The 26,544-nt window shown below is 45.7% G+C and overlaps 1 protein-coding gene across 6 annotated transcripts in view; it reads right to left on the bottom strand.

Annotated features, from left to right (window-relative positions):
* Window positions 1–1,704: 1,704 nt before the first annotated feature.
* Window positions 1,705–26,544, bottom strand: part of PLEKHG5 (pleckstrin homology and RhoGEF domain containing G5) — a 355,104-nt gene continuing 330,264 nt past the window's right edge. For all 6 annotated transcript variants that reach the window (XM_073603639.1, XM_073603640.1, XM_073603641.1 and 3 more), the window contains 12 exons: window positions 25,620–25,715; window positions 25,283–25,333; window positions 23,505–23,654; window positions 22,088–22,198; window positions 20,590–20,739; window positions 20,180–20,317; window positions 18,622–18,741; window positions 16,618–16,750; window positions 12,572–12,687; window positions 11,001–11,149; window positions 8,574–9,599; window positions 1,705–5,487 (listed from right to left, as the gene is read on the bottom strand). In XM_073603639.1, the coding sequence (XP_073459740.1) occupies window positions 5,478–5,487; window positions 8,574–9,599; window positions 11,001–11,149; window positions 12,572–12,687; window positions 16,618–16,750; window positions 18,622–18,741; window positions 20,180–20,317; window positions 20,590–20,739; window positions 22,088–22,198; window positions 23,505–23,654; window positions 25,283–25,333; window positions 25,620–25,715 (2,250 nt within the window). In that variant the 3' untranslated portion in view covers window positions 1,705–5,477. The remainder of the gene's footprint in view (window positions 5,488–8,573; window positions 9,600–11,000; window positions 11,150–12,571; window positions 12,688–16,617; window positions 16,751–18,621; window positions 18,742–20,179; window positions 20,318–20,589; window positions 20,740–22,087; window positions 22,199–23,504; window positions 23,655–25,282; window positions 25,334–25,619; window positions 25,716–26,544) is intronic.

Raw genomic sequence — 26,544 nt, 5'->3', positions numbered from 1 at the left:
TTTCATTCATTGGATTTTGGTTCTTTAACATTAGAGGCTCAGCATCACACGTTGGCGTCACCTAGGGCGGTCTGTATGCAAATATAACCTGCCTAGGAACGCCCACTCCTCCAAAACTGACGTCCAACTCAGCAAAGGCATTTTGAGATTGGTTTAGCTCCTCCCAAGAGCCCGCCCACTGCTTACATCAGGGCTCATGGGAGGAGTACTGAGGCCAAGTGCTGTGATGTTTTCAGGAAGCTATGTACAGGCTCCTCCCACCAGCCATGACCTGCCCGTAGTGCATAGAGAAGTGCAGCGACACAGTTAGATTAGCATAACTCCTCCCACGAGCCCGCCTACTGCTTGCATTAGGGCTTAAAACTCTTGAGAGGAGTGGTGGGGCAGGCTGTAATGTTTTCAGCTATGTGCAGCACCCTGACAGCAGTCATAATCTGTCTATATTGCATAGAGAAGCACAGAGACCCAGTTATAGTTGCATAAATCCTCCCAAGAGCCTCCTCGACAATTTGTTTGTTTTCGTCCCATTTGTTTTTTGTTTCTCGTTTCTCGGGTCATTCGTTATGATCGAAATTCGTTATTTCGAATAAATTCGTAAATTCAAAAAATTCGGATTTTCGAATTTCCGAATTTTAGATTTTAGTATTTCCAAATCTTTGAATTTTCGAATTTCGAAAAAATTCGTTAAACGGTTTTTGGTCATTTCGAATATTTCCGAATTGACGCGTTTCGTCAAATTCTGTTGAAGAACAAACTGCTTCCATCAGGGCTGAGGGCTCTTGAGTGGAGAACTCAGGCACATTGTCAGCCCCTCCCACAGGATCTGCCCACACTGCATAGAGAAGCAAAGAGCCAGTTATATTTGCGTAACTCCTCCCATGAGCCCGCCCACTGCTTTGCATCAGGGCTGAGGTACCTACATAGTTACATAGTTCCATAGTAGGTGAGGTCGAAAAAAGACACAAGTCCATCAAGTCCAACCTATGTGTGTGATTATGTGTCAGTATTACATTACATATCCCTGTATGTTGTGGTCGTTCAGGTGCTTATCTAATAGTTTATGAAGCTATCAATGCTCCCCGCTACCTGAGGTTTTCAGGAAGAGATGTACAACCCCCTGCTGGCCCCTCCCACAGGATCTACCCACACTACATAGAGAAGCAAAGACCCAGTTATATTTGCATAGCTCCACCCATGAGCCCGCCCACTGCTTGCATCAGGGTTGAGGTACCTGAGGTTTTCAGAGAGATGTACAGCCCCCTGCTGGCCCCTCCCACAGGATCTACCCACACTACATAGAGAAGCAAAGACCCAGTTATATTTGCATAGCTCCACCCATGAGCCCGCCCACTGCTTGCATCAGGGTTGAGGTACCTGAGGTTTTCAGAGAGATGTACAGCCCCCTGCTGGCCCCTCCCACAGGATCTACCCACACTACATAGAGAAGCAAAGACCCAGTTATATTTGCATAGCTCCACCCATGAGCCCGCCCACTGCTTGCATCAGGGTTGAGGTACCTGAGGTTTTCAGAGAGATGTACAGCCCCCTGCTGGCCCCTCCCACAGGATCTGCCAGCATTGTATAGAGAAGCACAGAGACCCGGTGATGACATCACAGGGATTAAAATATGTATGTAATGAAAACAGAAAAAATGGGGGGGGGGGGGGGACCACAAAACATAAGAACAATAAACATTCGTAGAGATTTTTGAATTAATATTTTTATTTTCAAATTATTAGGAAAACTCTTTTCCACTTTTTTACAAAAAAATGATACAAGTTTAAGGAGCTAATGAATGCTTAATAAATAAAAAAGAAGAGGGGTAGGGAAAAAAAAAAAAAACGCGCCCGGCTCGCCGTAAAGCTTCGCCGGCTTCCTGCAGACAGAATACAAAGTAACATTATAATGTACAAGAAGAACAAAATTAGGACATCTTCATTAAATCTTATTCGCCGCCTACAGGCGATGGGCGTGGCCATCCCGAGGCGGAAAAAATCCAGCCCAATCTCTAGGTTGTGATGTCACGGAATCCTTTGGAGCTGATAGGCTGCGTTCAGCATGGCCCATCCCCCCCCCCCCGCCATCACACGTAGGTCTGCTTGGAGGAAAATGAAAGGAGAAGACCACTCAGAGAAGAGAAGATGTCAGTGTTTAACGTAAGAGACATGCGGAGATAATACGGTAATATTCCTGTACAGGTAGCTCATTAATAATTCCACAGGGAACGTTTAGCGAATATATATAATTTTTTTTTTTACAAATAAAGTGCCCTTTGAACGTTTAAATAAAGTTACAAAAAAAAAAAAAAAAAAAGCTTAGTTCAACAAATATTTTCAAGAAAAAAAAAAGGAATAATTTAAAATGTTGGCAAGCACCATGTCCGGGGTGGGGGAGGGGTAATACTGTCACTGTGCGCTTCCAAAAAAATAAAAAATAAAAAATGTCTGCCTATCGCACCTAGGCTGCTGTGGGGACAGAACAAGGCATGCAGGGATGTTTCAAAGTCACTTAAGCCAGTCCTATATCCTAATTGCAAACACTTTGTATAAATCTATACATGTATAAAACGTTCGTTGTGCAAACATCTACACAAGCGGGGCAAAAAATTTGCTGTATTTCCTCCATTATGTGTGATTCATGTATCACCATCGCCACCTAGTGGGCATAATGCTAAATTAAAAAAAAAACAAACATTTTTTTTGTGGCCACTAGATGGCGCTGATATAGGATTCACACATACCAGTAAGAATGGCAATTTGACCTCTGATTGTGCAAATGTTTTGTCAAATTCCCGAACGTTTTATACATAGACCCCCCTAGGCCTCGGTCAGCACAGGAAAGGGGGGTGTTGAGCAGCCATCGCAACCAGCGTCTTGTATATATAGGGTGCCATTTCTGGGGGGCGCATTCACACATGCAGGCCCGATCCTGTACACAGCTATGATGTAAAGGAAGGGATTGAGGGCCCTGTGTCCGCCATGTTTGTTAGCCTCAAGGGGGTTTCAAATGACCATAAAAAAGTCTATAGAGCCTACTTGAAGCTGGTCAGGAGTAGTAATGAGGTTGCCGGCCCAAACAGCGGCAGCCGTGGAATTTCCCTCCAGGCAAGCGTAATAAAGAGGCAGGAATGCTGGTGACACCATTGACCCAATATGGCCACATGACCATATCTGGTCAGTGCAGTTGTCCAAACATAGCCATGTGGCCATATTTGGATAGTGACATCAGTCATCATCCTCGCCCCTTTGTTATGTTTCGGCTGCGGGGTGGAGAATTTTTTTGCCACAGCTAATTGGGCTAGTTGGTGCCACAATTGACCTAACATTTCCGCATGGCCATACCTGGTCAATGGCATTGTCCAAGTAAAGCCATATGGCCAAATCTGGATAATGACATCAGCCAGTATCCCTGCCCCTTTGTTACTTTCGGCTACGGGGTGAAGAATTTTGTGGCCGCAGCCGATTGGGCCAGTAATTGCTGACGCCAATGACCTAGTATGGCCACATGGCCATATCTAGTCAATGGCGCTGTCCAAGTGTGGCCATTTTGGGATAATGACATCAGCCAGCATCCTCGCCTCTTTGTTGCAAGTGGCTGCGGGGTGGAGAATTCACAGCCAACTGGGCCAGGTGGTGGCACCATTGACCCGACATGGCCGCATGGCCATATCTGGTCATTGGCGTTGTCCAAGTATGACCAGGTGGTCATATTGAGATAAAGACATCTGCCAGCATCCTCATCCCTTCGTTACGGTCGGCTGGGAGGCAGAGAATTCTGTGGCTGCTGGTGACACCACTGGCACATGGCCTTATCTGGTTCAATGGCATTGTCCAAGTATGGCCATGTGGATAATGACATCAGCCAGCATCCCCACCCCTTGGTTATGTGTGGCAGCAGGGCAGCTTGGTGACAATATTGACCTATTATGGTCACATGGCCATATCTGGTCAATGGCATCACTCAAATATGGACATATTTGGACAATGTCATCAGCCACCACCCTTGCCCCTTTGTCACGTGCAGCTGCCGGGTGGAGAACTCCATGGCTGCAGCTGGATGGGCCAGTGGCCTGATATCATTTGACGCCTGGGTTTGGGCCAACTTCAGATCAAAAGAAGTTCCATGAATTCTAAAGCGCTCATTCACAAGGACATAGAGGCCCAATCAGTGGTGGCCAGCAGCCAGTACATATCAATGGACGCAACCGTAAAGGTGTGGATGCCCAGCCCTGGATGCCCATGGTCCCTCTGCATGCTGTATGGGCCTCTCTGCCCATGTGAATAAGACCTAAATGGTATCAGAAGCTTCTCAAACAGATGCCATTGACATAAGCCCAAAGGCCGTTGAGGTTCCATTTACAGTTACGTGGCACCATAATGTTACACGCCAACTCGCCTTGTATGCTGCCAATGCACCCTAACTTCCCAAAAAAGACCATTAACTATTTTTGTAGGGCAACGCTGCACAATGCAAGTATATTGGGGTGCCATTGAGAATAAATGGCGCCTCCCAATGTGGTAACGCCCCTTGCCCATGCATTACCTCGGCGTGGGAGTGCTAATGGGCCCTTCCTGCTGCTGTCAGGGAAGTAGAACAGCTCAAGCGAGGCTTGACCAGCATCTCCCTACTGGTCATTCTCACCGGGATACCTGCCCCTTCTGTGGCCCAACCATGCCTTCTATCACCCAACGAGGGGCTATGGGCAACACAGCCAGTTCTTCTTTCAGATACTTTGCTTAAGAGGCTTTGTATGTGTAATGAAAAAAATTCACTTGCTTAAACCTATCTGGCAACATCCCTGGATGCAGACATTGGGCGCCAGGTGACGCCGCCAAGTCTTAATTCCATCCTACATCCATAGGAGAGTCTTCCCCCAACTTTGGTCACATACAGAAGCTTTCTGAAGAAGAGCAGAAGCTCCAACGGAAGACCTGCATCAAAAAAATCTCTACTCTTCCCAACACCCCAGGAAACGCCCTTTCTGGATTAAACTTGCACTAAGAGACAAAATGGTGGCAGTGACGTAGCGGCAGGAAGGACAGGTGCGTGAGGGTTTCCAAGTCCAGGCATAGATACGTTTTAAGGGGAAATCTCAGGATCTTTCCGGAAAGTTCCGGTCTGTCGACTGGCTGAAATTTTTCGGCATTTTATGCCGCGACCGTTTTTTTTCTCCTCTTCAGAGTTTTTTTTTTGTTTTTTTCATTATTGCTCAAAGTGCAAACGTAAGTTTGGTTTATAGTTTTTGGGGGGATCGATGACGTTTTCCAAAAAACGTTTGGAAGAATCCAGTTGCTTTGCCACTCGTGCGTCGCTGCGTTCTGTGAGGTGACGGGACGGGAGGTCCTCCGGAAGAAGCCATCTCGAAGGAGGTGGCGATTGTCGCCATGGGAAGCCTCGTAGACATCCGCCTGGTGAAGGCAGTCTTATTTACACCTTTCTCCCGCTATTGCTGGTAGGCTTGGGTCAGTTCCGCGTCATTAAACCTCACTGGAAGAAAAAAAAAAACAATTGATGTCAACGTCAAATAACAAAATAATTGTACAAAACCTTTTCAATGGTTCAAATCAGGCGACTCCAAACCTTAAAAATAAAGTCCTACAGACTTTAGGGGGCCAGACTGTGGTCAATGCAAATAGAAAATGCCCCATTGTCAGTGAGAGGAATAGTACCCCATCATTGGTGTCAGTGGGAGGAATAGTGTCCCATCATTGGTATCAGTGGGAGGAATAGTGCCCCGTCATTGGTATCAGTGGGAGGAATAGTGTCCCATCATTGGTATCAGTGGGAGGAATAGTACCCCATCATTGGTATCAGTGGGAGGAATAGTGCCCCATCATTGGTATCAGTGGGAGGAATAGTACCCCATCATTGGTGTCAGTGGGAGGAATAGTGTCCCATCATTGGTGCCAGTGGGAGGAATAGTGTCCCATCATTGGTGTCAGTGGGAGGAATAGTGTCCCATCATTGGTGTCAGTGGGAGGAATAGTGCCCCATCATTGGTATCAGTGGGAGGAATAGTCCCCATCATTGGTATCAGTGGGAGGAATAGTGTCCCATCATTGGTATCAGTGGGAGGAATAGTGTCCCATCATTGGTATCAGTGGGAGGAATAGTGTCCCATCATTGGTATCAGTGGGAGGAATAGTGCCCCATCATTGGTGTCAGTGGGAGGAATAGTGCCCTATCATTGGTGTCAGTGGGAGGAATAGTGCCCCATCATTGGTATCAGTGGGAGGAATAGTCCCCATCATTGGTATCAGTGGGAGGAATAGTGTCCCATCATTGGTATCAGTGGGAGGAATAGTGTCCCATCATTGGTATCAGTGGAGGAATAGTGCCCCATCATTGGTATCAGTGGGAGGAATAGTGCCCCATCATTGGTATCAGTGGGAGGAATAGTGTCCCATCATTGGTATCAGTGGGAGGAATAGTGCCCCATCATTGGTATCAGTGGGAAGAATAGTGCCCCATCATTGGTGTCAGTGGGAGGAATAGTACCCCATCATTGGTATCAGTGGGAAGAATAGTACCCCATCATTGGTATCAGTGGGAGGAATAGTGCCCCATCATTGGTGTCAGTGGGAGGAATAGTGCCCCATCATTGGTGTCAGTGGGAGGATTAGTGGGCTGCAGTTTGGAGACCATTTGGTAGAAATGACGGCTTGCTGCTGGTTAAGGTTCCATTCATACCACTAGAGCAGATCCGTGTATATCGCAGGCCATTCATTTCAATGGGCTCTCCTATGAGCAAGAAACACTCAGAAGTCATCCTTGCCCATTTTGAGAAATAGCACCGCACTGAAACGCATTGGTGATATAACACCCATGCGTTTTGGCTCATGCAAAAAAAAAATGCGCATTCCCTGATGCTTGGGGTTGCCAGGGCGTTTCTGTGCATTGCTGGGAAAGCGCACAATTTTGCGCATGTTCCCACAAACGCACAAATGTGAACCTAGACGTAATCATTTCTGTACAGCGACTCCTAATTTCTACAACTGCCCCCCCCCCCCCCCCCTACACACACATACACACATTGTGTGCAGACTGTAGAATTATATCAGCAGGAGTCACAACTCTGCCCCCTAAAAAAAAAAAGGGTCTGAGGGTTGAGGGTCCAGGTGACCAACTGAATATCTTAATGTATAACTAAAAGGCAAAACTTTTTGTTTTAGTTTTGGATGAAGTGGGGTAGGAGGGAAGCGACTTTTGAGAGTTTACACTGCAGTCTATGGCACTCAAGTCACATAAAAGTAGTGCAGGAACCTTCTTAATATCGCTGCGACTTCAAGTCGCATAGATTTGAAACGGCTTCCATTGAAAATACATGGGCTGCGACTGGTCATGCGATTTTATGGGGCTGATTTACTAAAGCTAGAGAGTGCAAAATCCAGTGCAGCTGTTCATGGCAGCCAATCAGCTTCTAATTTCAGCTTTGCCAATAAAAGCTGGAAGCTGGCTACCGTGCAGAGCTGCACCAGGATTTTTCACTCTTCGGGTTTAGTAAATCATCCCCTATCTGTCCAAAGTCGCATGACAAGTTGCACGAGTGTGAATGGAACCTACATTTAGACGTGTGGTTAGGGGCTGTTAAGGCTCCGTTCACATTAGCACATCTCCACTGCGACTTTAGAGACTTTTGGTTCAATTTTAATCCAACCTTACAGGGCAGCCATCGGGGGGTGGGGGGGACACAGCCCATACACATGTAGGGGGCCCGGGTATCCCAAGGGGCCCAGGCGCCCGGGCCCCAACCAACGAGTTGTTGCTGCTGTGGTAACTAGCAATTGCTAAAGCAGGGCGGCCACCGAGTGAGCTGATGCAGCTCACTTAGGTCCAGCTGCAGGGGGAAGGTGGAGTGATATCATCTGCACTCTGCCTCTCCCTGCAGACCAGATGCTGGTTTGGGCGCCATGCCAGCTTCAGTTCAGCTCGCTGTGGACTGGTCTAGAGACAAGTTGTTAGACATCACAATGGTAAATTAGTTGACAATGTTGCTGGATGTGGCTGTCTCTTTGTTGGATTGGGCCGTCGCTTTGCTATATGGGGATGTCCCTGTTGGACTGGACCATCTCTTAGGTGGTTTGGGATGTCCCTTTGCTGAATATATGAGGATGTCTCTTTGCTGGAAGGGGATGTCTTATTTCTGAATATATGGGGAAGTCTCTTTGGTGAATATATGGGGGTCTCTCTTTGCTGAATTGGGATGTCTCTTTGCTAAATATATGGAGATGTCTCTTTGCTGGGTTGGGATGTCTCTTTGCTGGATTGAAATTTATTTTTGCTGGATTGGACTGTCTCTTTGCTGAAATTATTGGTCTGTCTCTTTGCTGGATTGGGATGTCTCTTTGCTGGGTTGGGCTGTCTTTGCTGAATATATGGGGATGCCTCTTTTAATGGATTGGCTTTATTTTTTTCATATAGTAAGTTGTAAGAGTGTTAAAACAAAAGAGGGTGCATTGAAGGATGTGACCAGCAGTCCTTCCCATCTCTGGGGTGTAAAGACCCATTTAAAGGGATGCTGGAAAGGGGTGAACCTGGACATTACTATAAAACGAAGATCTGTAGATACTTACGAGGCCGTCAAAGTGGAATTCAGAAGTAAAGTGGTTCTTATCCTGTAAAGCTGGGCCAGGGTAAGTTTCCTGTGCTGCCCTGACTGAGGATCCGACATCGTACTCTTGGCACAGCCAGGAGCGCTAGCATTGTCCAGTTCAATGTCCTCGCCACACTGTTCAGGCAAAGAGCTACCGTACACGTGGGACTCCGGATCAAACTCAAACTCCGGGAGAGAGTCCAGCTGGTCAGACAGCGGGTCTGTTAACTTCTCGCTCTCATCGTCTTTGGAGAACCCCGCCTCCCCCGAATCGGAAAGGTCAGAGGAGCTGCTGCTGCAGCTGCTTAAGTTGACCACTTGCACCCTCGTGCAGTCCGACCGGGACCTGGGCTTTACGAAGTGTTCCTCGATGTTCTTCGATGAACGTTCCACCAAGCTAGTCCTTTTGGCAAAATGCCAACCGCTGCCATCGGTGTGGCCGTTGGATTCCGTAAAATGTTCTGGTCCAGGGGACATAAAAAGTTCACACAAGCTTTTACTTTGGGATAGTTGGATTTCGTCGTCTGTGTGGTTGGTAGGACTGATGGACACCAGGTGAAGGAGATTGGCTTCTGACTTGGATTTCAGGACCTTGGACTTGCACGGCAAGAGCTGGACTGGGGTTCGCCGTTTGAGCTTTGGGGACAAATTAGAACGCTGGGAACTAACCGACTCCCGCTCCTCTTCTGTCAATTCTTGTTGTTGGCGCTCCACAAACTCCTCCAGCGAGGTGGGGGAGAGGGTCCCGTAGGCGCTGTCGATGGAGGAGGACCTACACCCGTTGGGCTCCAGTGTCAGGTAGTTCGAATCCCCCACTGGACTCGCCTCCGATGTCTCCATACTTTCAAACATCTCTCTGGTGGGCGTTAAGGAGGATGCCGTGGTGCTAATTGAGGTCTCATCAGACTGGGAGCCAAATGGGCCTTGTTCAGCCTCGGGAGAAGAGAGGTCTTCACTGGCATCAACCACCACTACCGAGATGGTTTCTGTTGAGCTGTCTGAAGGACTGAAAAAAAAAATGATATACTATTAATGTGCCAAGATAGAGATTCACCCTCAAAATTGGCAAAGTAAACCAATGAAGCATCAATTTATCAACAAAATAACTGCAAATAAGATGGGAATTGGGCAAACTAAGGTTTCCTTCTGTCTAGATCTCTTCTCGTGGGCCCAACAAGTGACTGTAAACATCAGACATGAAATATGAACAAAGTATATCCCTCTACAGTATGTACTTGTCTCAATCAATAGCACTAAGTGTCATTTCTTTCTGCTGCCTTCTTCCTCTGCTATATGCAAGAGTCACACCAGTGATATCAAGATAAAAAAGGTTACAGAGAAGGAGATCCAGCACACCACCTGTGATTGACAGCCTTAGCTCTGTTGCTGTGTGAATGGGGGGGGGGGGGTCCCTACTCTCCCCTTCACTCCATTCAGCCCTCCTTACTGAGCTCTGCAGAGTGTAACTTCAGCTCCCCACCCCACTTTCTGAAAGCTCAGACAAGCTTTAAAAATGCTGAACTTTGAAAAGATGTAGAGAAGAGAATACTCTAGATAAACAGGTACATCTTATGTAGGAGGATTTGTTTTATTTCTGTGTATCGCCTGAGGACAGTCACTTTACTGGGTACATGGAAGGGTTTACAAGTACAGAACAGTTGCTGTTGAGGTTCTCAACAACTGGGCCATGGCCTACTGCCAGGTTATGGCCTCCCTGATCCTGGATATTGAGGTAGCTGCAGACCCACTAACCTCCTATATTGCCACCTAACCTCCCATAGTGGCCTGCAGTGCCCCCAGGTCCGGCCAGGCAATGCCCCCTATGAGCCCTGAGTCCCTACGGTGCCCCTGAATCTCCCATAGTGGCCTGCAGTGCCCCTCAACCTCTCATAGTACCACTAGGCCTCCCAAGAGCCCTCAGTCTCTACAGTGCCCTTCAACCTCCCATAGTGGCCTGCAGTGTCCCTAGACCCCTCATAGTGCCACCAGGCCCCTTAATAGCCCTCAGTCCCTAAAGTGCCCCTCAACCTCACATAGTCACCCGCAGTGGCTCTCAACCTCTCATGGTGCTGCTAGGCCTCCTAAGAGCCCTCAGTCACTACAGGGCTCCTCCACCACCCATAATGGCCTGCAGTGCCCCTCAACCTCTCATTGTGCCACCAGCCCCCCCTAAGAGCCCTCAGCCTCTACAGAGCCCCCTTGACCTCCCATTGGCTGCAGTAAAGCTAGCCATACACATAGTAGAATTTAGTTTAATTTTGGGAACATTATTCGCTAAACTTTCAATCAACATTTGTAAAGTCATGGAATGTACTGAGGACTTTCGTATGAAATTCTTAGTGTATGGCCAGCTTTGGGTTTTGAAGGCCATTTGCTATTTGACTGTAGGGTAGTAATAAGGTATTACCTGCGTGGGATATCAGTGCTGCTTCGCCGTAGAATGGTCGGTGAGCTGGGCATGGAGGTCCCGCTTTCCATATCCTCCTCCTCTTCCGGAAGGTGAGATACTTGTTGCTGGCTTTGCACATGCTCTTGACGTAATCGTTGCAAGAGGTTCTAGGGAGACAGAGCCGTATGTACTTAATGGCAAACCATTTTTAGGAGATTGCAAAACCATGTGTGTGTATTTAATACTGTAGTGGACAGTGCAGTAACCATGGAATAATCGGAATCCTTGTGTAATAATATCCTATTGACTGTTATGGATCAGGACTCTCTGCATTCCAATAAGAAACAAATACAGCATTTGGCCACTAGATGGGGCTAATTATTGTAGAAAATAGGATACTCTGCGCCATCTAGTGTCCAAAAGTGGTATCTTCTGTTTTAAATCAATGAAAAACTTTTGACCAGCGCAGAATAGTTTAATCATTTTTTTTATCCCATGCATTTTTACTAAGGGAATTACTATGCATTTTTTTTACTTCTTTATATAGTAAAAGTAGAGTAAGACTATAGAACTGTGCAAAGGGGGCAAAATAGGCAACAGTGCCATCATCAGGCTGTAACTGGTATATGCATATCAGGTTTTGAGGTTTAAAGTGAACCTTCACCTATCACCAAGGGAACAGCCTCACATAATTGCCCCCCAACCCCCCAAATACTTATCTTGTCTTTGCTTCCTTTCCACTACATTAGGGGAAACTACGTAACAACTGAGAACTGAAGCACAGAAATCTCACCCCTGGAGTCATCAAGAGACCCAGGAGGCCAAGTGGGAGGCTGAGCCCAATAGAACTGACTGACAATGGACTGACCCAATAAAAAATGTAATTACAGTAATACCTCGGATTGTGAGTAACACGGTTTACGAGCGTTTCGCAATACGAGCTATTTTTTTCTTTTAAATCCTGACTGAGCGTTGTCCCACAAGACAAGCAGGATTCAAGCCTCTGGGGTGTGCAGTACCGCATGGGGCCAGAGGTGCGGGGGTGCTGGTCATGCTCGGAGACGATCCGTTCCCGAGTGTTTTCAAGCATCTCCGAGTGTCCCCGATAGGGTTGCCAAATCATTCCTTTAATCCAGGACACATATTAATTACACAGGTTCTGAGGCTGATTTAATGCAGATAAGGCACCAAGTGAGTTTAATTACCACCTTTATCAGCCACAGAACCTGTGTAGTTATCTAGTCAACCTAGAACCTGTGTCCCCGAGCGTCCCTGAGTGTCCCCGAGCGTCTCTGGCGCCCCCATACCTCTGGCCACATGAAGTACTGCATACACCAGCAGGGACTGTGGAACGCATTATCTGAGTTTCCATTGATTCTAATGGGGAAACTCGCTTTGATATACGAATGCTTTGGATTACAAGCATTCTTCTGGAGCAAAATATGCTCGTAATCCAAGGTACTACTGTATTAGGCAGCCACCTAAACGCGCTATTTCCTGCCAATACTGTCATACACAAGCTTAACACTAGGTGGCAGTGTAAGATTTCCTAATACTAAATGCATTGCAAGAAAACGCATAAGACTCACCTGTGCGTTGTAAAGTGCTTCCACCCACCCTCGGCACAGGGACTGGCCGCTGGCTTGAAACGTATAGGCTGCCACGGCACTTCTATACTCATTCAGGTAGATCAATAAGAATGAACCTGGAGAGGACAGATACAAAATATCCATTAAAACTAAAAAAAAAAAAAAAAAAAAAAAAAAAAAAAGATGCATGTAGTAGAAAATACTATATAAGGTGGAATTAGACACATAGATAAAGGTTACAGGATAAGAGTCATTATATATGATTACATGATTTTGACATTATGTGACGTTACACGTCATCTACATTCAGTATATACACTTACTTATGACATACATGATTTTAGTATATATATATATGTACGTATATATGTGTGTGTGTGTGTGTGTATGCATAGGCTTATATGCTTACATCCAGAACACTGCACTAATATTTGCTCACACACACTTATATTTTATTGATTGCTGTTGGTTTTTTCTATACATTTATGTGCTGTTTAATCTTCCAACAATTTTAAACATTTTTGATCCTTTCTGCCCATTTCCCCTTTTTACAACTTCTCTTTTATTAATAAGTGTAACACACTCTTTTATATATACATTTTTATAAATACTTTTTTCCTCTTAAGAACGCTATCTCATATTGTTTATTTCCTGTCTCCTTATTATTGTTCCCACCCACGGCCATCCCATTGAATATATATTGTGCACAGCTACCCCTATAGTCACAGGTTGATAAACGAACCAGAGTTCCGAAACGCGTCCCTTTCTTATGACCTCATTCGACCTGCGCTGCGGTCCAGGCTGGTTTGCTGTCCCTCAGTGCTGACATCACTTCCAGGTCTTCTCCTCCTCTCCTTGGACTACGTCAGTTCCGCCGACGCTTCACGTCCAGGACACTCTGCTACTGACTGAGACTGGATCCGTAGTGCTCATACACTAACAAGCCTGAGGACTTCCTCCTGCCTTGGCCCCTTCCAATGCTGTAGATCGTATCCATCCACGTATTCCTAAGATGTGCCGTTTTTATCTTCCCATCTTGTAAGTGTTTTTAATCCCGTTGGGGATATTAAAATATGTTTACTTCTGCACTTAGAGGCGCCTTGTCTTTGTGTACTCATGCAGATAGCAGAGGAAGGAGGAGCTGTGGATGGTAACCAATCAGCTTCCAACTTCAGATTGTTCAATTAAAGGGGTTGTAAATGCAGACGGTGCATCCTATGCATTAAGATAAAAAAACCTTCTGTGGGCAGCCCCCCCCCCCCCCAATACTTACCTGAGTTCCATCTCAATCCAGTGATGTTGCAAGAGAGCCACAGCTGTCCGGGATTCTCCCTTGTGGTTGACTGAGACACAGCAGAAGACGCTATTGGCCAATGAGGAGAGAGAGGGGGCAGGGGGCGGGGCTCTGTGTCTGAATGAACGCACACAGAGCAGCGGATCGGTGCCCCCATAGCAAGCTGCATGCTATAGGGGCAAGAGGGAGGGGCCAAGAGTGCCAGCGAGGGACCAGAGAAGAGGAGGATCCAGGCTGCTCTGTGCAAAACCAACTACACAGAGGGGGCAAGTATAACATGTTTGTTATTTTTAAACAAAAAAAAAAAACAAAAACAAGACTTTATTATCACTTTGGGCTTTGACAAAAAATAAATAAATCCTGGAAGCCGATTGGTTTCTTTTCAGAGCTGCACCGGACTTTGCACCCTCTAATTTTAGCAAATCAACCCCTTAGTGCTCTGGACTGAGACAAGTACACACTATAGAGGGATACGCTTTGTTCATATTTCATGTCTGAGGTTTACAACCACTTTAAGAGTCAGGATCATCAGCTTGGGCATTGGGATTGGCAAGTATTAAAACTTTTCTTTGCAGGGAGATCTTTTTTTCTTTCTTTCTTTTTTAATGTAGAGACAGAATCACTCTAAACTACACATTGACTTGCTTAGTTTAGAAAACATGGACTTGTCCTTTAAAAATAAAACATAAAGGCGCCCTGCTGAAGGTCATAAGGACCCTTCTTTCATCTGTCTGCTCTATAACCCGCAGGTATTTATCCTCTCCCATGTCAGTCTGGTTACCTCCATTCAGTGTTTGTTCTGGATACACAATGTCAGATCTCCAACCAGACAAAAGGACAATATTTATCTTTCATCTACGAGGCACATCTGCTCCACGGACAAAGTCCCGGGCCGGGGGAAAGATCAACTACCCAGAAGTCAGTGCAAATAAATAAAAAGCACAACATGTGTAGACAAGGCGCCGGACACACCCGAGACGGATTTTCATATTTTAACCAGGTAAGTACCTTTAAAGAAGATCTAATATTATAAGCCCACAAGCCGCCTATGATTACAAAAAGATAAAAAACCAATGCCAGCCGAGATTTGCTTTATTAGTGTAGCACCTTGGCCTTGAACAGGGATGCTGTCAAATCTAGTTTGCTAGGTGGTAACTAACCTAGCCAATTGTTAGGGGATCGCCTGATTCTTTTTCCTACTTCTGAGTTTAATGCACTTCTCTCCTCTACCAGTCATTGGCATTGTTACCTATGGCATTGGATTGATAAGGTGCGTGTGAACTTGGAATATGAGTGGATCGGTTGCTCTAGCCAATCAGCAGGGGTTTTCTTGGGCCCCATAGCCTGCCGAGAGAGCCTATTTATTTGGGAGGAGCCGGGTGATCGGGGTTCGGTGCCACCTGGGCAGCTGTCTGGGTGGACATGTGTTGAAAGCTCCCAGCTGCTAGGCAGTTGAGCCCAATACAGGAGTTCCTTGGTAGCAGTTGAGGCCAATCCGGGAGTTCCCTGGTAACAGTTGAGGCCTATCCGGGGAGTTCCCTGGTAGCAGCTGAGGCCTATCTGCGAGTTCCCTGGAAGCAGTTGAGAACTATCCGGGAGTTCCCTGGTAGCAGTTGAGGCCTATCCGGGAGTTCCCTGGTAGCAGTTGAGGCCTATCCGGGAGTTCACTGGTAGCAGTTGAGGCCTATCCGGGAGTTCCCTGGTAGCAGTTGAGGCCTATCCGGGAGTTCCCTGGTAGCAGTTGAGGCCTATCCGGGAGTTCCCTGGTAGCAGTTGAGGCCTATCTGGGAGTTCACTGGTTGCTAGGCAGTTGAGGCCTATCCAGGGACAGAAGGAGCAGCGTAGGGTTGGGGCTTCATGTCGGAAGCCTGACCCAGTTGCACAGGCTCTGCCAGCCAGAGAACCCCTCTTTGTCGGAGGTGAAGGGACAGAGTTGCTAACGGAAGACAACCATTCCTGTCGCCAGAGGCAAAGCTTGAACCAAGATCAGAGGTAAAGGGGAAACTGTCGCCTTCAAGGGACAACGCTCCTATCATCAGAGGCCAAAGTTCATAGTCTGGGAGAGAGTACCAGAGCAGCCTAACCGGAGACGGTGAAGGAGTTGGGATAGCAGGGGATGACGCTTGCAAGAGAGTTCAGTAGTTGGGCGAGTAAGAGACCCAGCAGGTCAGCGTGGGTAGCACTCAGAAGATACAGCAGTTGGCTGTGTGAAGTTCAAGGGACCCAGTGGCAGTGGGAGTCTGAGGAGTCTTCAAGAGAGACTGCGAGTTTAAGTTCAGGAATCGGCAGCGACTGCGAGATGAAGGCCAGATCCTACACAATGGGGATAACAAGTTGGTATGTGTACAGATCTGTGTTGATGTCAGAATACCAGTTCAGTTGTTAATGGGAACATCTCTCCAGGTGCAGTTCAGCTTTAAGGCGCCCGGAGCCATACCACCCATATACCAGTTATCTTTTTGTGAGTCTCGGAGTCTGCTACGTGCTTTTGCACCTACTCAAAGGGTGCCCTGGCTCTAACCCTCTCTCCCCCGTTCTTTAAGAGAAAATAAATCTCTTTTGTTCTGCATCATCAAAGTGTCTGGCACCCAACTTAATCTACACTACTCTCCACCCACCATGCCTAGTGATCCACACTGTGAGAATGGATATCAGCTCTCCCTGACTCTGGAGGTCATTATTAGGCCTTTGGAGGTCGGGGATGCTGCTACATTAGGAACTGTCAAATGTTTTTTTGAGAACGCCAACCTACCCGTGTCCTTCAGCTCCCTACAGACGATCTTATCCACCAACAGGGGCTGGCGGATCACTTTAGTCCTCTCCGCCTTCTTCACCGGCTTCGTGATGAGGAAGAGATCCGTGAATAGGAAGCAGTAAACGTCCATCTGAAATTAGAGGTTGATATTAGTTTGTGGGAAAATCTTGGTGCCCAATAAGCATCACCTGCTTCAGAACCCTTTCACACTGAGGCGCTTTTCAAGCACTTTGACGTTTAAAAAAAGAAAGGGGGCTTGAAAAGCTCCCGAAAAACTATTTCCATTAAAATCAATAAATGCTTTTTCACTGGGGCGGTGCGCTGGCAGGGAGGTGAAAAAACTCCTGCAAGCGGCATCTTTGGAGCACTAAAAAGCGCCTAAAAAGCGCCCCTCTCTATTGAAATGAATGGGAAGCGAATGAAAAGCGCTTCAGGCGACCTTCAAAAAAGCTCACCGCTAATACCTCAAAAGCACTTGAAAAGCGCCGCAAAAGCTTTGGGCATTTTATGGGCAGTTTTCAAGCGCCTCAGTGTGAAAGGATATTAATTGATACAATGTTTTATTTCACGTTTCCTATTATAGGCTGACAATGAGGCTAAGTTCACACTGGGGCGTTAGCAGTAAAGCTTTACTGCTGTTATTTCGGGCAGTAGCAGGGTGCTTTTAACCTCCAAGAACAGGTTAAAAAGGGGTTAAAAGCACCAGTGATGAGGTGATTTTCAGGCGCTTCGGAAGCGGTGCCCATTCATTACAGTGGGCAGGGGCAGTCTATACAGCGCTCCCACACCGCCCCAAAGATGCTGCTTGCAGGACTTTTTTTCCCGTCCTGCAAGTGCACCGCCCCGGTGTGAAAGCACTCAAGTTTTCACACTGGGGTGGATTGAGAGGCAGTTTTCAGGTGCTTTACAGGTGCTATTTTTTGCGCTAAAACACCTGAAAACTGCCTTAGTGTGAAAGGGGTCTAAGAATAATAAATAATTAAATACACAATAATTAAATAAATTCTTATTTTTTATATTATATATATTTTTATCTTTAAAGCAGTTATTTTATTGTTTTGTTTTGTGGGCTTGTTTTGTATGTACCGTAGTAGTTTTGTTGTAAATTGTTAAAAAAAAAAAAAAAAAACTGTTATTAATTTACAAAATCTAAAATGATTTTTTTAAAATATATATCCAGCCCCCAATTTTTTTTAATACAGTTTTGCCATAAGTTTTTTTTTTTTTTTTCCTAATTCTAGTGGGGATACTAGAGTTTCAGTTTTAGAGAGACACTGTCATATTATAGCCCATTCATAGAAAATATGCATAATTGGTGAAGTAACATAATCTCCCCCTCCCACTTATAGTCACCTCTACACTTCATTTCAGCTGCCACCAAAATACCTGGTGTCAAAGCCTAAGGGTAGTTGTGAGGTCACTCTTCCGTTATGTAACATTGCTTCGGCCTAGCGACTGGCTGCTAGGTCTGAGCATCATTGGAGGGGGCCACATGCTTCCCTTACCTGGAAGTGCTGGCTACGACAGGAGAAGCTTTAGTAGGAGATTGCTGGGCTAAGTATCAGGTGGTCAAGGGTGTGGCTCCTTACCAGAGGCATTGTCACTTTGCCCCTCTTTAGGCCGGGTTTACACTATGGAATTGGAGAATATGGGGAATTGCAGGGGGTCCGGCGCGTCCCCGTTCACCATTTCAGGTCTGAATTTGGACCTGAAACTGAGCCAAAGACGCACAGGACTCTTCCCCAGAGATGTGTGAACCTGCTCCATTGAGAGCCCATCACACTCTCCTGTCATGCGAATTGGATGTGGAGAAACTCTGCATCCAATTCGCAATAGTGTGAACCCAGCCTCAAGCTCTGCAAAGACAGCTGCTAATTGTGCATCAAGGGTCTGCAGTCTAACTAAAGCAATATTCTGGCTGCCATAGACTGCTACAAATCAATTCTACATAAATGATGGTAAAACTAATAAGGTACCAAGGTGTATATCCCCCAAAATCACCTTGCTGTCTTTTCCTTCCTTCATCTTCAGGCTGCCTTCCAGCAGAAGCTGTCGTGTCTCGTCCGGAGATGTCCCAATCATGGGTGCCGTCAGATCCAACTTGCAGAACTCCTTCAAAAGCTACACCAAGAAATAATAGTCTCCATCATTATTGAAGCATGAATCGTTACAATGAGTCAATCTTATAACATATATTTATCTGTTTGTGCTACACTATAGGGGCTGGCAGTTAGTGGACACCTGACCTTCATACCTAAATGAGCTTGTTGGACATTCCACTCTAAAACCATGGCCATTAACATGGAGTTGGCCAACCTTTGTGGCTGCAACAGCCTCCACTCTTCTGGGAAATCTTTCTACAAAACTTTGGAGGGTATCTAGAGAAATTTGAGCCCATTCAGCCAAAAGAGCATTATTTGACGTCAAGTACTGAGGTTGGGTGTGAAGACCTGGCTCACAATTCTGGGTGTTCAGTAGAATTGAGGTTAGGGGTCTGTGGAGGTCACTCCAATCCCTCCACACCAAACTCATCAAACCATGTCTTCATGGAGTTGGCTTTGTACACAGTCATGCTGGAACTGAGAATGACCTTTTCAAGACTGTTGCCATGAGACTGGAAGTACAGGGGAAGGCTAGAACCCCGATCATCCAAAAGAACATTTGTGAGGTCAGGTATTGATGTTGTGTGAGAAGATCTGGCTCACAATCCATATCATCCCAAAGGTTTTCAGTAGGGTTGAGGTCAGGGCTCTGTGCAGGACACTCAGGTTATTCCACATCAAATTGGTCAAGCCATGTCTTTATGGAGGTGGTCCAAACTGGTCAAACCATGCCTTTATAGAGGTAGTACAAACTGGTCAAACCATGTGTTAATGGAGCTGGTGTAAACTGGTCAAACCATGTCTTTATGGAGCTGGTCCAAACTGGTCAAACCCTGCCTTTATGAAGGTGGTACAAACTGGTCAAACCATGTCTTTATGGAGCTGGTCCAAACTGGTCAAACCCTGGCTTTATGAAGGTGGTACAAATTGGTCAAACCATGTCTTTATGGAGCTGGTCCAAACTGGTCAAACCCTGCCTTTATGAAGGTGGTACAAATTGGTCAAAGCATGTCTTTATGGAGCTAATCCAAACTGGTCAAACCATGACTTCAGGGAGCTGGTCCAAACTGGTCAAACCATGTCTTTATGGAGGTTGTCCAAACTGGTCAAACCCTGCCTTTATGAAGGTGGTACAAATAGGTCAAACCATATCTTTATGGAGCTGATCCAAACTGGTCAAACCATGACTTCAGGGAGCTGGTCCAAACTGGTCAAACCATGTCTTTATGGAGCTGGTCCAAACTGGTCAAACCATGTCTTTATGGAGGTTGTCCAAACTGGTCAAACCCTGCCTTTATGGAGCTGGTATAAACTGGTCAAACCCTGCCTTTATGGAGCTGGTATAAACTGGTCAAACCCTGCCTTTATGGAGCTGGTTTAACTCAATATCTTGAAGGGTGTCCACATGCTTTTAGCCATATAGTGTATATTACCAGGATTCACATCTAGCTGCATACCTTATCCACCTCATCTGTACTGCTCTCCACGGCTTCGTAAGAGTCGATACGGCTGATAATGGCCGCCAGTCGCTGCTGCTCTTGCCTTTGGCGCATCCTTGAGTTCACGTGATTGATGAATCGCTCAACTGAGTTTATCTGTGGTGATAACACAACAATCAGCACATTAGAGGAGCTTGGTTGGTCATAAGCAGAATTAAAGTGAATATAATTCCCATCAAAGCTGTAAGGATGTCATATAAAAGTGAAATTCTATCATCCTTCACTAATGAACCAGAGAGGAGCAGATGTTCCTTCATCTAATTATCATATCTAATCATCCAGGCATGAAATGTTACTTTGAAGTTCTATAACTACAACGTATCACTATTTTATTCTGTTACTGTACTTAGCATTAACATCTCAATTACCATAACAACGATGGACTCTCTGACTTGAGGGTCGTCCGTCTTCTTCAGGATGGATTTGAGCAGCAGCGGGTATTTGGTGAGACGTTGATGCGGCTTCACTAACATGTCGCTCAGCTTCAGGCGATTGCACTGTTTGTGTTTCTCGGCCCACTACACAGAGATGGACAAAAGGCGCAATGATTAGCAATCTCTGTAAACGGTCTTCTGCACTCCGCCAACTTATAAAGTAGGACCGTGTGGACAGGCAGGGGATGCAGAATGACCCCCTTAGGCTGCCTTCGCTCCTGAGCGTCGGGTCTTTGAGCGTTTCTTCGCACGTTTTGGGGTGTATTTCTACAGAGTTTTTAAGCTTTGGTGATTTTTTTTTTTCTTTTTTTATAGCCAATAAAGAAAAATATAATTTGTTTAATCATTTGTTGCTATGTTTTTCAGCTTTTTTTATCCACTTTTATTTATTATTTATTTAATATTATTATTCATTTTATTTTTTACTTTTTTTGTAATGAGTTTAAAGGCTATGGTTAGGGGCTAATTTATCTTTTTTTTATTATTATTTGCTTATTATTATAATTGTATTATTTTGTTAGCTTGGGGGTTAAGATTAGGGTTAGGATTAGGGGTTAATATTAAAGTAAGACTAAAGGAATTTTTTTTTTTTTAGTTTTAGATAGAGTGTCAACTTTTTGAGATGGGAATGAGGGACACCCAGCAGCAAAAGTAGGCAGGCATAGGACACACCCCTTGCCACACCCCCTTAAAGGAGAATAGTACAAAAAACAAGATTGGTTAAACCCACAAGGGCTTTTTTTTAGCACTACTATTCCTTTATATTGGATTTTGGAATTTACAAATGCAGCAATTTAGAAATCAGATGAAATGTTTAGCGCTGGGAAACACTTTTTGATAGTTAAAAAGTGCATTTTATATACATCTATATAGATCAGACCACAATGAGGGACAAATGAGGAGGAATGAGGGACATTGCTCCAAATCAGGGACAGTCCCTCGAAATCAGGGACAGTTGGGAGCTATGCTATGGGACAGGAAGTGAAGGGAAATCTCTGCAATGGGACACAGATGGCGGAAAAAAAAAAAAAAAATACAAAGGGGTTACTCTATCCAAAATAAAAATTAAAAAAAAAAAAGATTTGCCTATAGTTCAATTTTAATATTAGGGTTAGGATTAGGGGTAATTTTATTTATTTTTATTATTATTTATGTATCCTATTATTTATTAATGCATTTATTATTATTATTTATTTTTATTTAATTATTGAATTTGAGCAGAAAAATGCTAAAGAACGTGCAACAAAACGCGCTAAAACACTCAAATCAAGCATTTTCATGACAAAAAAAAAAAAAACGCTTAAAAAAAAACACACCAATTTTCCCCCGATTCGAGCTACAAAAAAAGTTTCAGAACTTTTTTGATCTTCAGGCGTTTGGTTTCAGGCGACTTGTAGTGGAGGTGCGAACCAACAGTCAAAGGCGCACTTACCGTCACATAGGTTCGAAACAGGTCATTGTCCCGGTGCAGGTTCCTCATATACTCCATGCAGCCCTCCTCCTCCATGCAATATCGGATATATGGCTTGAAGAGAGATTCAAACTGCCAAAAGAATAAAGGATACAATGTATTTCATTACGTTATACAGGCTGCTGTCATGGGGGGGGGGGATTTACTAAAACTGGAGCACTCAAAATCTGGTAGCCAATCAGCTTCTAACTTCAGCTTGTTCAATTAAGCTTTATAAATAAAACCTGGAAGCTGATTGGTTTCTATACAGAGCTGCACCAGATTTTGCGCTCTCCAGTTTTAGTACATAACCCCCCCCCCCCCCCCCCCATGGTGTCATGTTAGCCTTTTGCCTAAAGGGGATTTATATTGTATATGAGAATGGGATCAGCTTAACCCCTTCATCGTGCCCAGACCCAAACGTAGCAGCGCCACCATTGGTCACCATTGTCGCTGCTCTGCCACACAGCACAGGGCAGGCGATTTCTCTCTGCCACAGTCTATAGTAACACTTACAGGTCTTGTCCCTCCCCCCCCCAGCCTGTGATTGGATACTGAAACGAGAAGCAGAAGACTGATAAGCTCATCTCTCTGTCACTCTGCTCTCTCTAATCCTTATCAGCGTGCCCTGTGCACTGCAACACAACTGACTGCCTTCTAGTTCTGCTTCTTCCTCTTCCAGTCTGAGCTCTGCTGTACAAGGACAGCTACTTAAACAGTGTTAACAATGTATTAATAAATACAAATCTTCATTAATCTGTGCTTTTTATATCTAAATGTGCTTTTTTTTTAAGTATGCATAACTTAAACATAAAAAAAGAAAAAAGAAAAAAAAATTATATACACACACACACACACACACACACACACACATTTTTTCTTTTTTTTCTTTTTATATATATATATATATATATATATATATATATATATATATATATATACTGAAAGGTTAGTTTCATGCTGCAGCGGTTGAAGTGCAATATAGTGTGCATAAAACATGATTACATTTTCCAAACATAAGTAAAACTGTTATGTGTAAAAATAAATAAATCAATAAATATAAAAATAAAAAATTATATATATATATACACACACACACACAAAGGGTCTTCAAAAAGTTTCTGGACTTTTATATATATATATATATATATATATATATATATATATAAATAAAAAGTGTGGAAACATTTTGATTTTGAAGAACCCTCATATATATATATATATTTTTTTTTTTTTTTTTTAATTTTTTTTTACACATAACAGTTTTTTTTTTTTTTAAATGTAATGATTTTTTGTACACACTATATTGCACTTCAACTGCTGCAACATGCAACCAACCAATCCGATCCAGCGTGTGACTCGAATGGTTATCTTATCTTCCTTTTTTTTTAGCACATACCATTTTAAATCCCTTCTGGAAGTCCATGGGGTTCAGCAGGCTCCTGGTCTTCCTCATCTTCTCCAGCACCGGCATCATGATGTTCGCCCAGAGCGAGCGATGCAGCTGGATGATTTCCTGCACATTGCTGAACAGCTTCTCCGGCTCCACCTGTCACCAGATCAGAAAAATCCATATTAATAGCAATAAATGAAATCATTCCTGGCAGGCGCTCCCTTCCTGATGAGGATATAACACGGCTCAGCAAATAAAGGGAACCGCAACCCTATTGTTTGAGTTTCTGCTCCTCTATGTACACGGTTTATGGTGTTTATACATTTCACTGGAAAATCCAACCACCTGACAGTCTGTCGCTTCTGTACACCCGCTGTGCCCATTATGAGGGGTTCCCACCATCCCTGTGCTGAGTTCCCGGGTCTGTACACCCGCTGTGCCCATTATGAGGGGTTCCCACCATCCCTGTGCTGAGTTCCCGGGTCTGTACACCCGCTGTGCCCATTATGAGGGGTTCTCACCATCCCTGTGCTGAGTTCCCAGGTCTGTACACCTGCTGTGCCCATTATGAGGGGTTCCCACCATCCCTGTGCTGAGCTCCCGGGTCTGTACACCCGCTGTACCCATTATAAGGGGTTCCCACCGTCCCTGTGCTGAGCTCCCGGGTCTGTACACCCGCTGTGCCCATTATGAGGAGTTCCCACCGTCCCTGTGCTGAGCTCCCGGGTCTGTACACCCGCTGTACCCATTATAAGGGGTTCCCACCGTCCCTGTGCTGAGCTCCCGGGTCTGTACACCCGCTGTACCCATTATAAGGGGTTCCCACCATCCCTGTGCTGAGTTCCCGGGTCTGTACACCCGCTGTGCCCATTATGAGGGGTTCCCACCATCCCTGTGCTGAGTTCCCGGGTCTGTACACCCGCTGTGCCCATTATGAGGGGTTCCCACCATCCCTGTGCTGAGTTCCCGGGTCTGTACACCCGCTGTGCCCATTATGAGGGGTTCTCACCATCCCTATGCTGAGTTCCCGGGTCTGTACACCCGCTGTGCCCATTATGAGGGGTTCTCACCATCCCTATGCTGAGTTCCCGGGTCTGTACACCCGCTGTGCCCATTATGAGGGGTTCCCACCATCCCTATGCTGAGTTCCTGGGTCTGTACACCCGCTGTGCCCATTATGAGGGGTTCTCACCATCCCTATGCTGAGTTCCCGGGTCTGTACACCTGCTGTGCCCATTATGAGGGGTTCCCACCATCCCTGTGCTGAGTTCCCGGGTCTGTACACCCGCTGTGCCCATTATGAGGGGTTCCCACCATCCCTGTGCTGAGTTCTCGGGTCTGTACACCCGCTGTGCCCATTATGAGGGGTTCCCACCATCCCTGTGCTGAGTTCCTGGGTCTGTACACCCGCTGTGCCCATTATGAGGGGTTCTCACCATCCCTGTGCTGAGTTCCCGGGTCTGTACACCCGCTGTGCCCATTATGAGGGGTTCCCACCATCCCTATGCTGAGTTCCCGGGTCTGTACACCCGCTGTGCCCATTATGAGAGGTTCCCACCATCCCTGTGCTGAGTTCCCGGGTCTGTACACCCGCTGTGCCCATTATGAGGGGTTCTCACCATCCCTGTGCTGAGTTCCCGGGTCTGTACACCCGCTGTGCCCATTATGAGGGGTTCCCACCATCCCTGTGCTGAGTTCCTGGGTCTGTACACCCGCTGTGCCCATTATGAGAGGTTCTCACCATCCCTGTGCTGAGTATATCTTATATATAAACATTTTTGTACCTCGCAGAGAAGTCCTGATTCCTGGAGATTCAGCAGACAGCACAGGAATAGCTACAGAGAGAGGAAACAATATATTATAAATAATGATCAATACAGAAATCATCATCATCAACATGAGAATCGGGAGATGAGAAGAATCTTCTGCAACGTACATTACCATCTGTATATTACGTTGAGGCCGTCCCTTCCCCCAACACGGACCCGGGGAACAGAGATCACAGACAAATGGAGCAACAAATATAAATGTAAATTTAAAAAAAAAAAGCCCCCCCCCCTCCCCCGAATGGTCCCTACATTGGCCATGTGATAACCCAACTCCCAAAGTGTGGATACTCACATCTGTTATGACTTTCAGCTTCTTGATGTAGGTGGCTTCGGTGAAGATCAGCTCCCAGATCGCCTCCTGCTGGTGAGACTGACGTCTGGTTAAAGTCTAATGGAAGACAGAACAACAGGGGGCATAAATGTTTTTTTGACACCAAAAATAGGGCACTATTCCTCCCACTGACACCAATGATGGGGCACTATTCCTCCCACTGACACCAATGATGGGGCACTATTCCTCCCACTGACACCAATGATGGGGGCACTATTCCTCCCACTGACACCAATGATGGGGCACTATTCCTCCCACTGACACCAATGATGGGGCACTATTCCTCCCACTGACACCAATGATGGGGCACTATTCCTCCCACTGACACCAATGATGGGGCACTATTCCTCCCACTGTTACAAAAAAATGGCGCTATTCCTTCTACTGACACCAATGATGGGGCACTATTCCTCCCAATGACACCAATGATGGGGCACTATTCCTCCCACTGACACCAATGATGGGGCACTATTCCTCCCACTGACACCAATGATTGGCACCATTGCTCCCAAAGAGACCAAGGATGGGGCACTATTCATTCCCCTGATCCCAACAATTGGCGCTATTCCTCCCACTGATACCAATGATGGGGAACTGTTCCTTCCACTGACACCAACGATGGGGCAATATTACTCCCACTGACACCAATGATGGGGCACCATTCCTCTCGCTGACACCAATAATGGGGCACCATTCCTCCCAAAGAGACCAAGGATGGGGCACCATTCCTCTCACTGATACCAATGATGGGTAATTGTTCCTTCCACTGACACCAACGACGGGGCAATATTACTCCCACTGACACCAATGATGGGGCACCATTCCTCTCACTGACACCAATGATGGGGCAGCATTCCTCTCACTGACATCAATGATGGGGCTCTAG

The sequence above is a fragment of the Aquarana catesbeiana genome, linkage group LG10, assembly GCF_042186555.1.
Source record: "Aquarana catesbeiana isolate 2022-GZ linkage group LG10, ASM4218655v1, whole genome shotgun sequence".
NCBI lineage: Eukaryota > Metazoa > Chordata > Amphibia > Anura > Ranidae > Aquarana > Aquarana catesbeiana.
The sequence above is the reverse complement of the archived record's forward strand: the minus strand, read 5'-3'. Positions and strand labels throughout refer to the sequence as shown.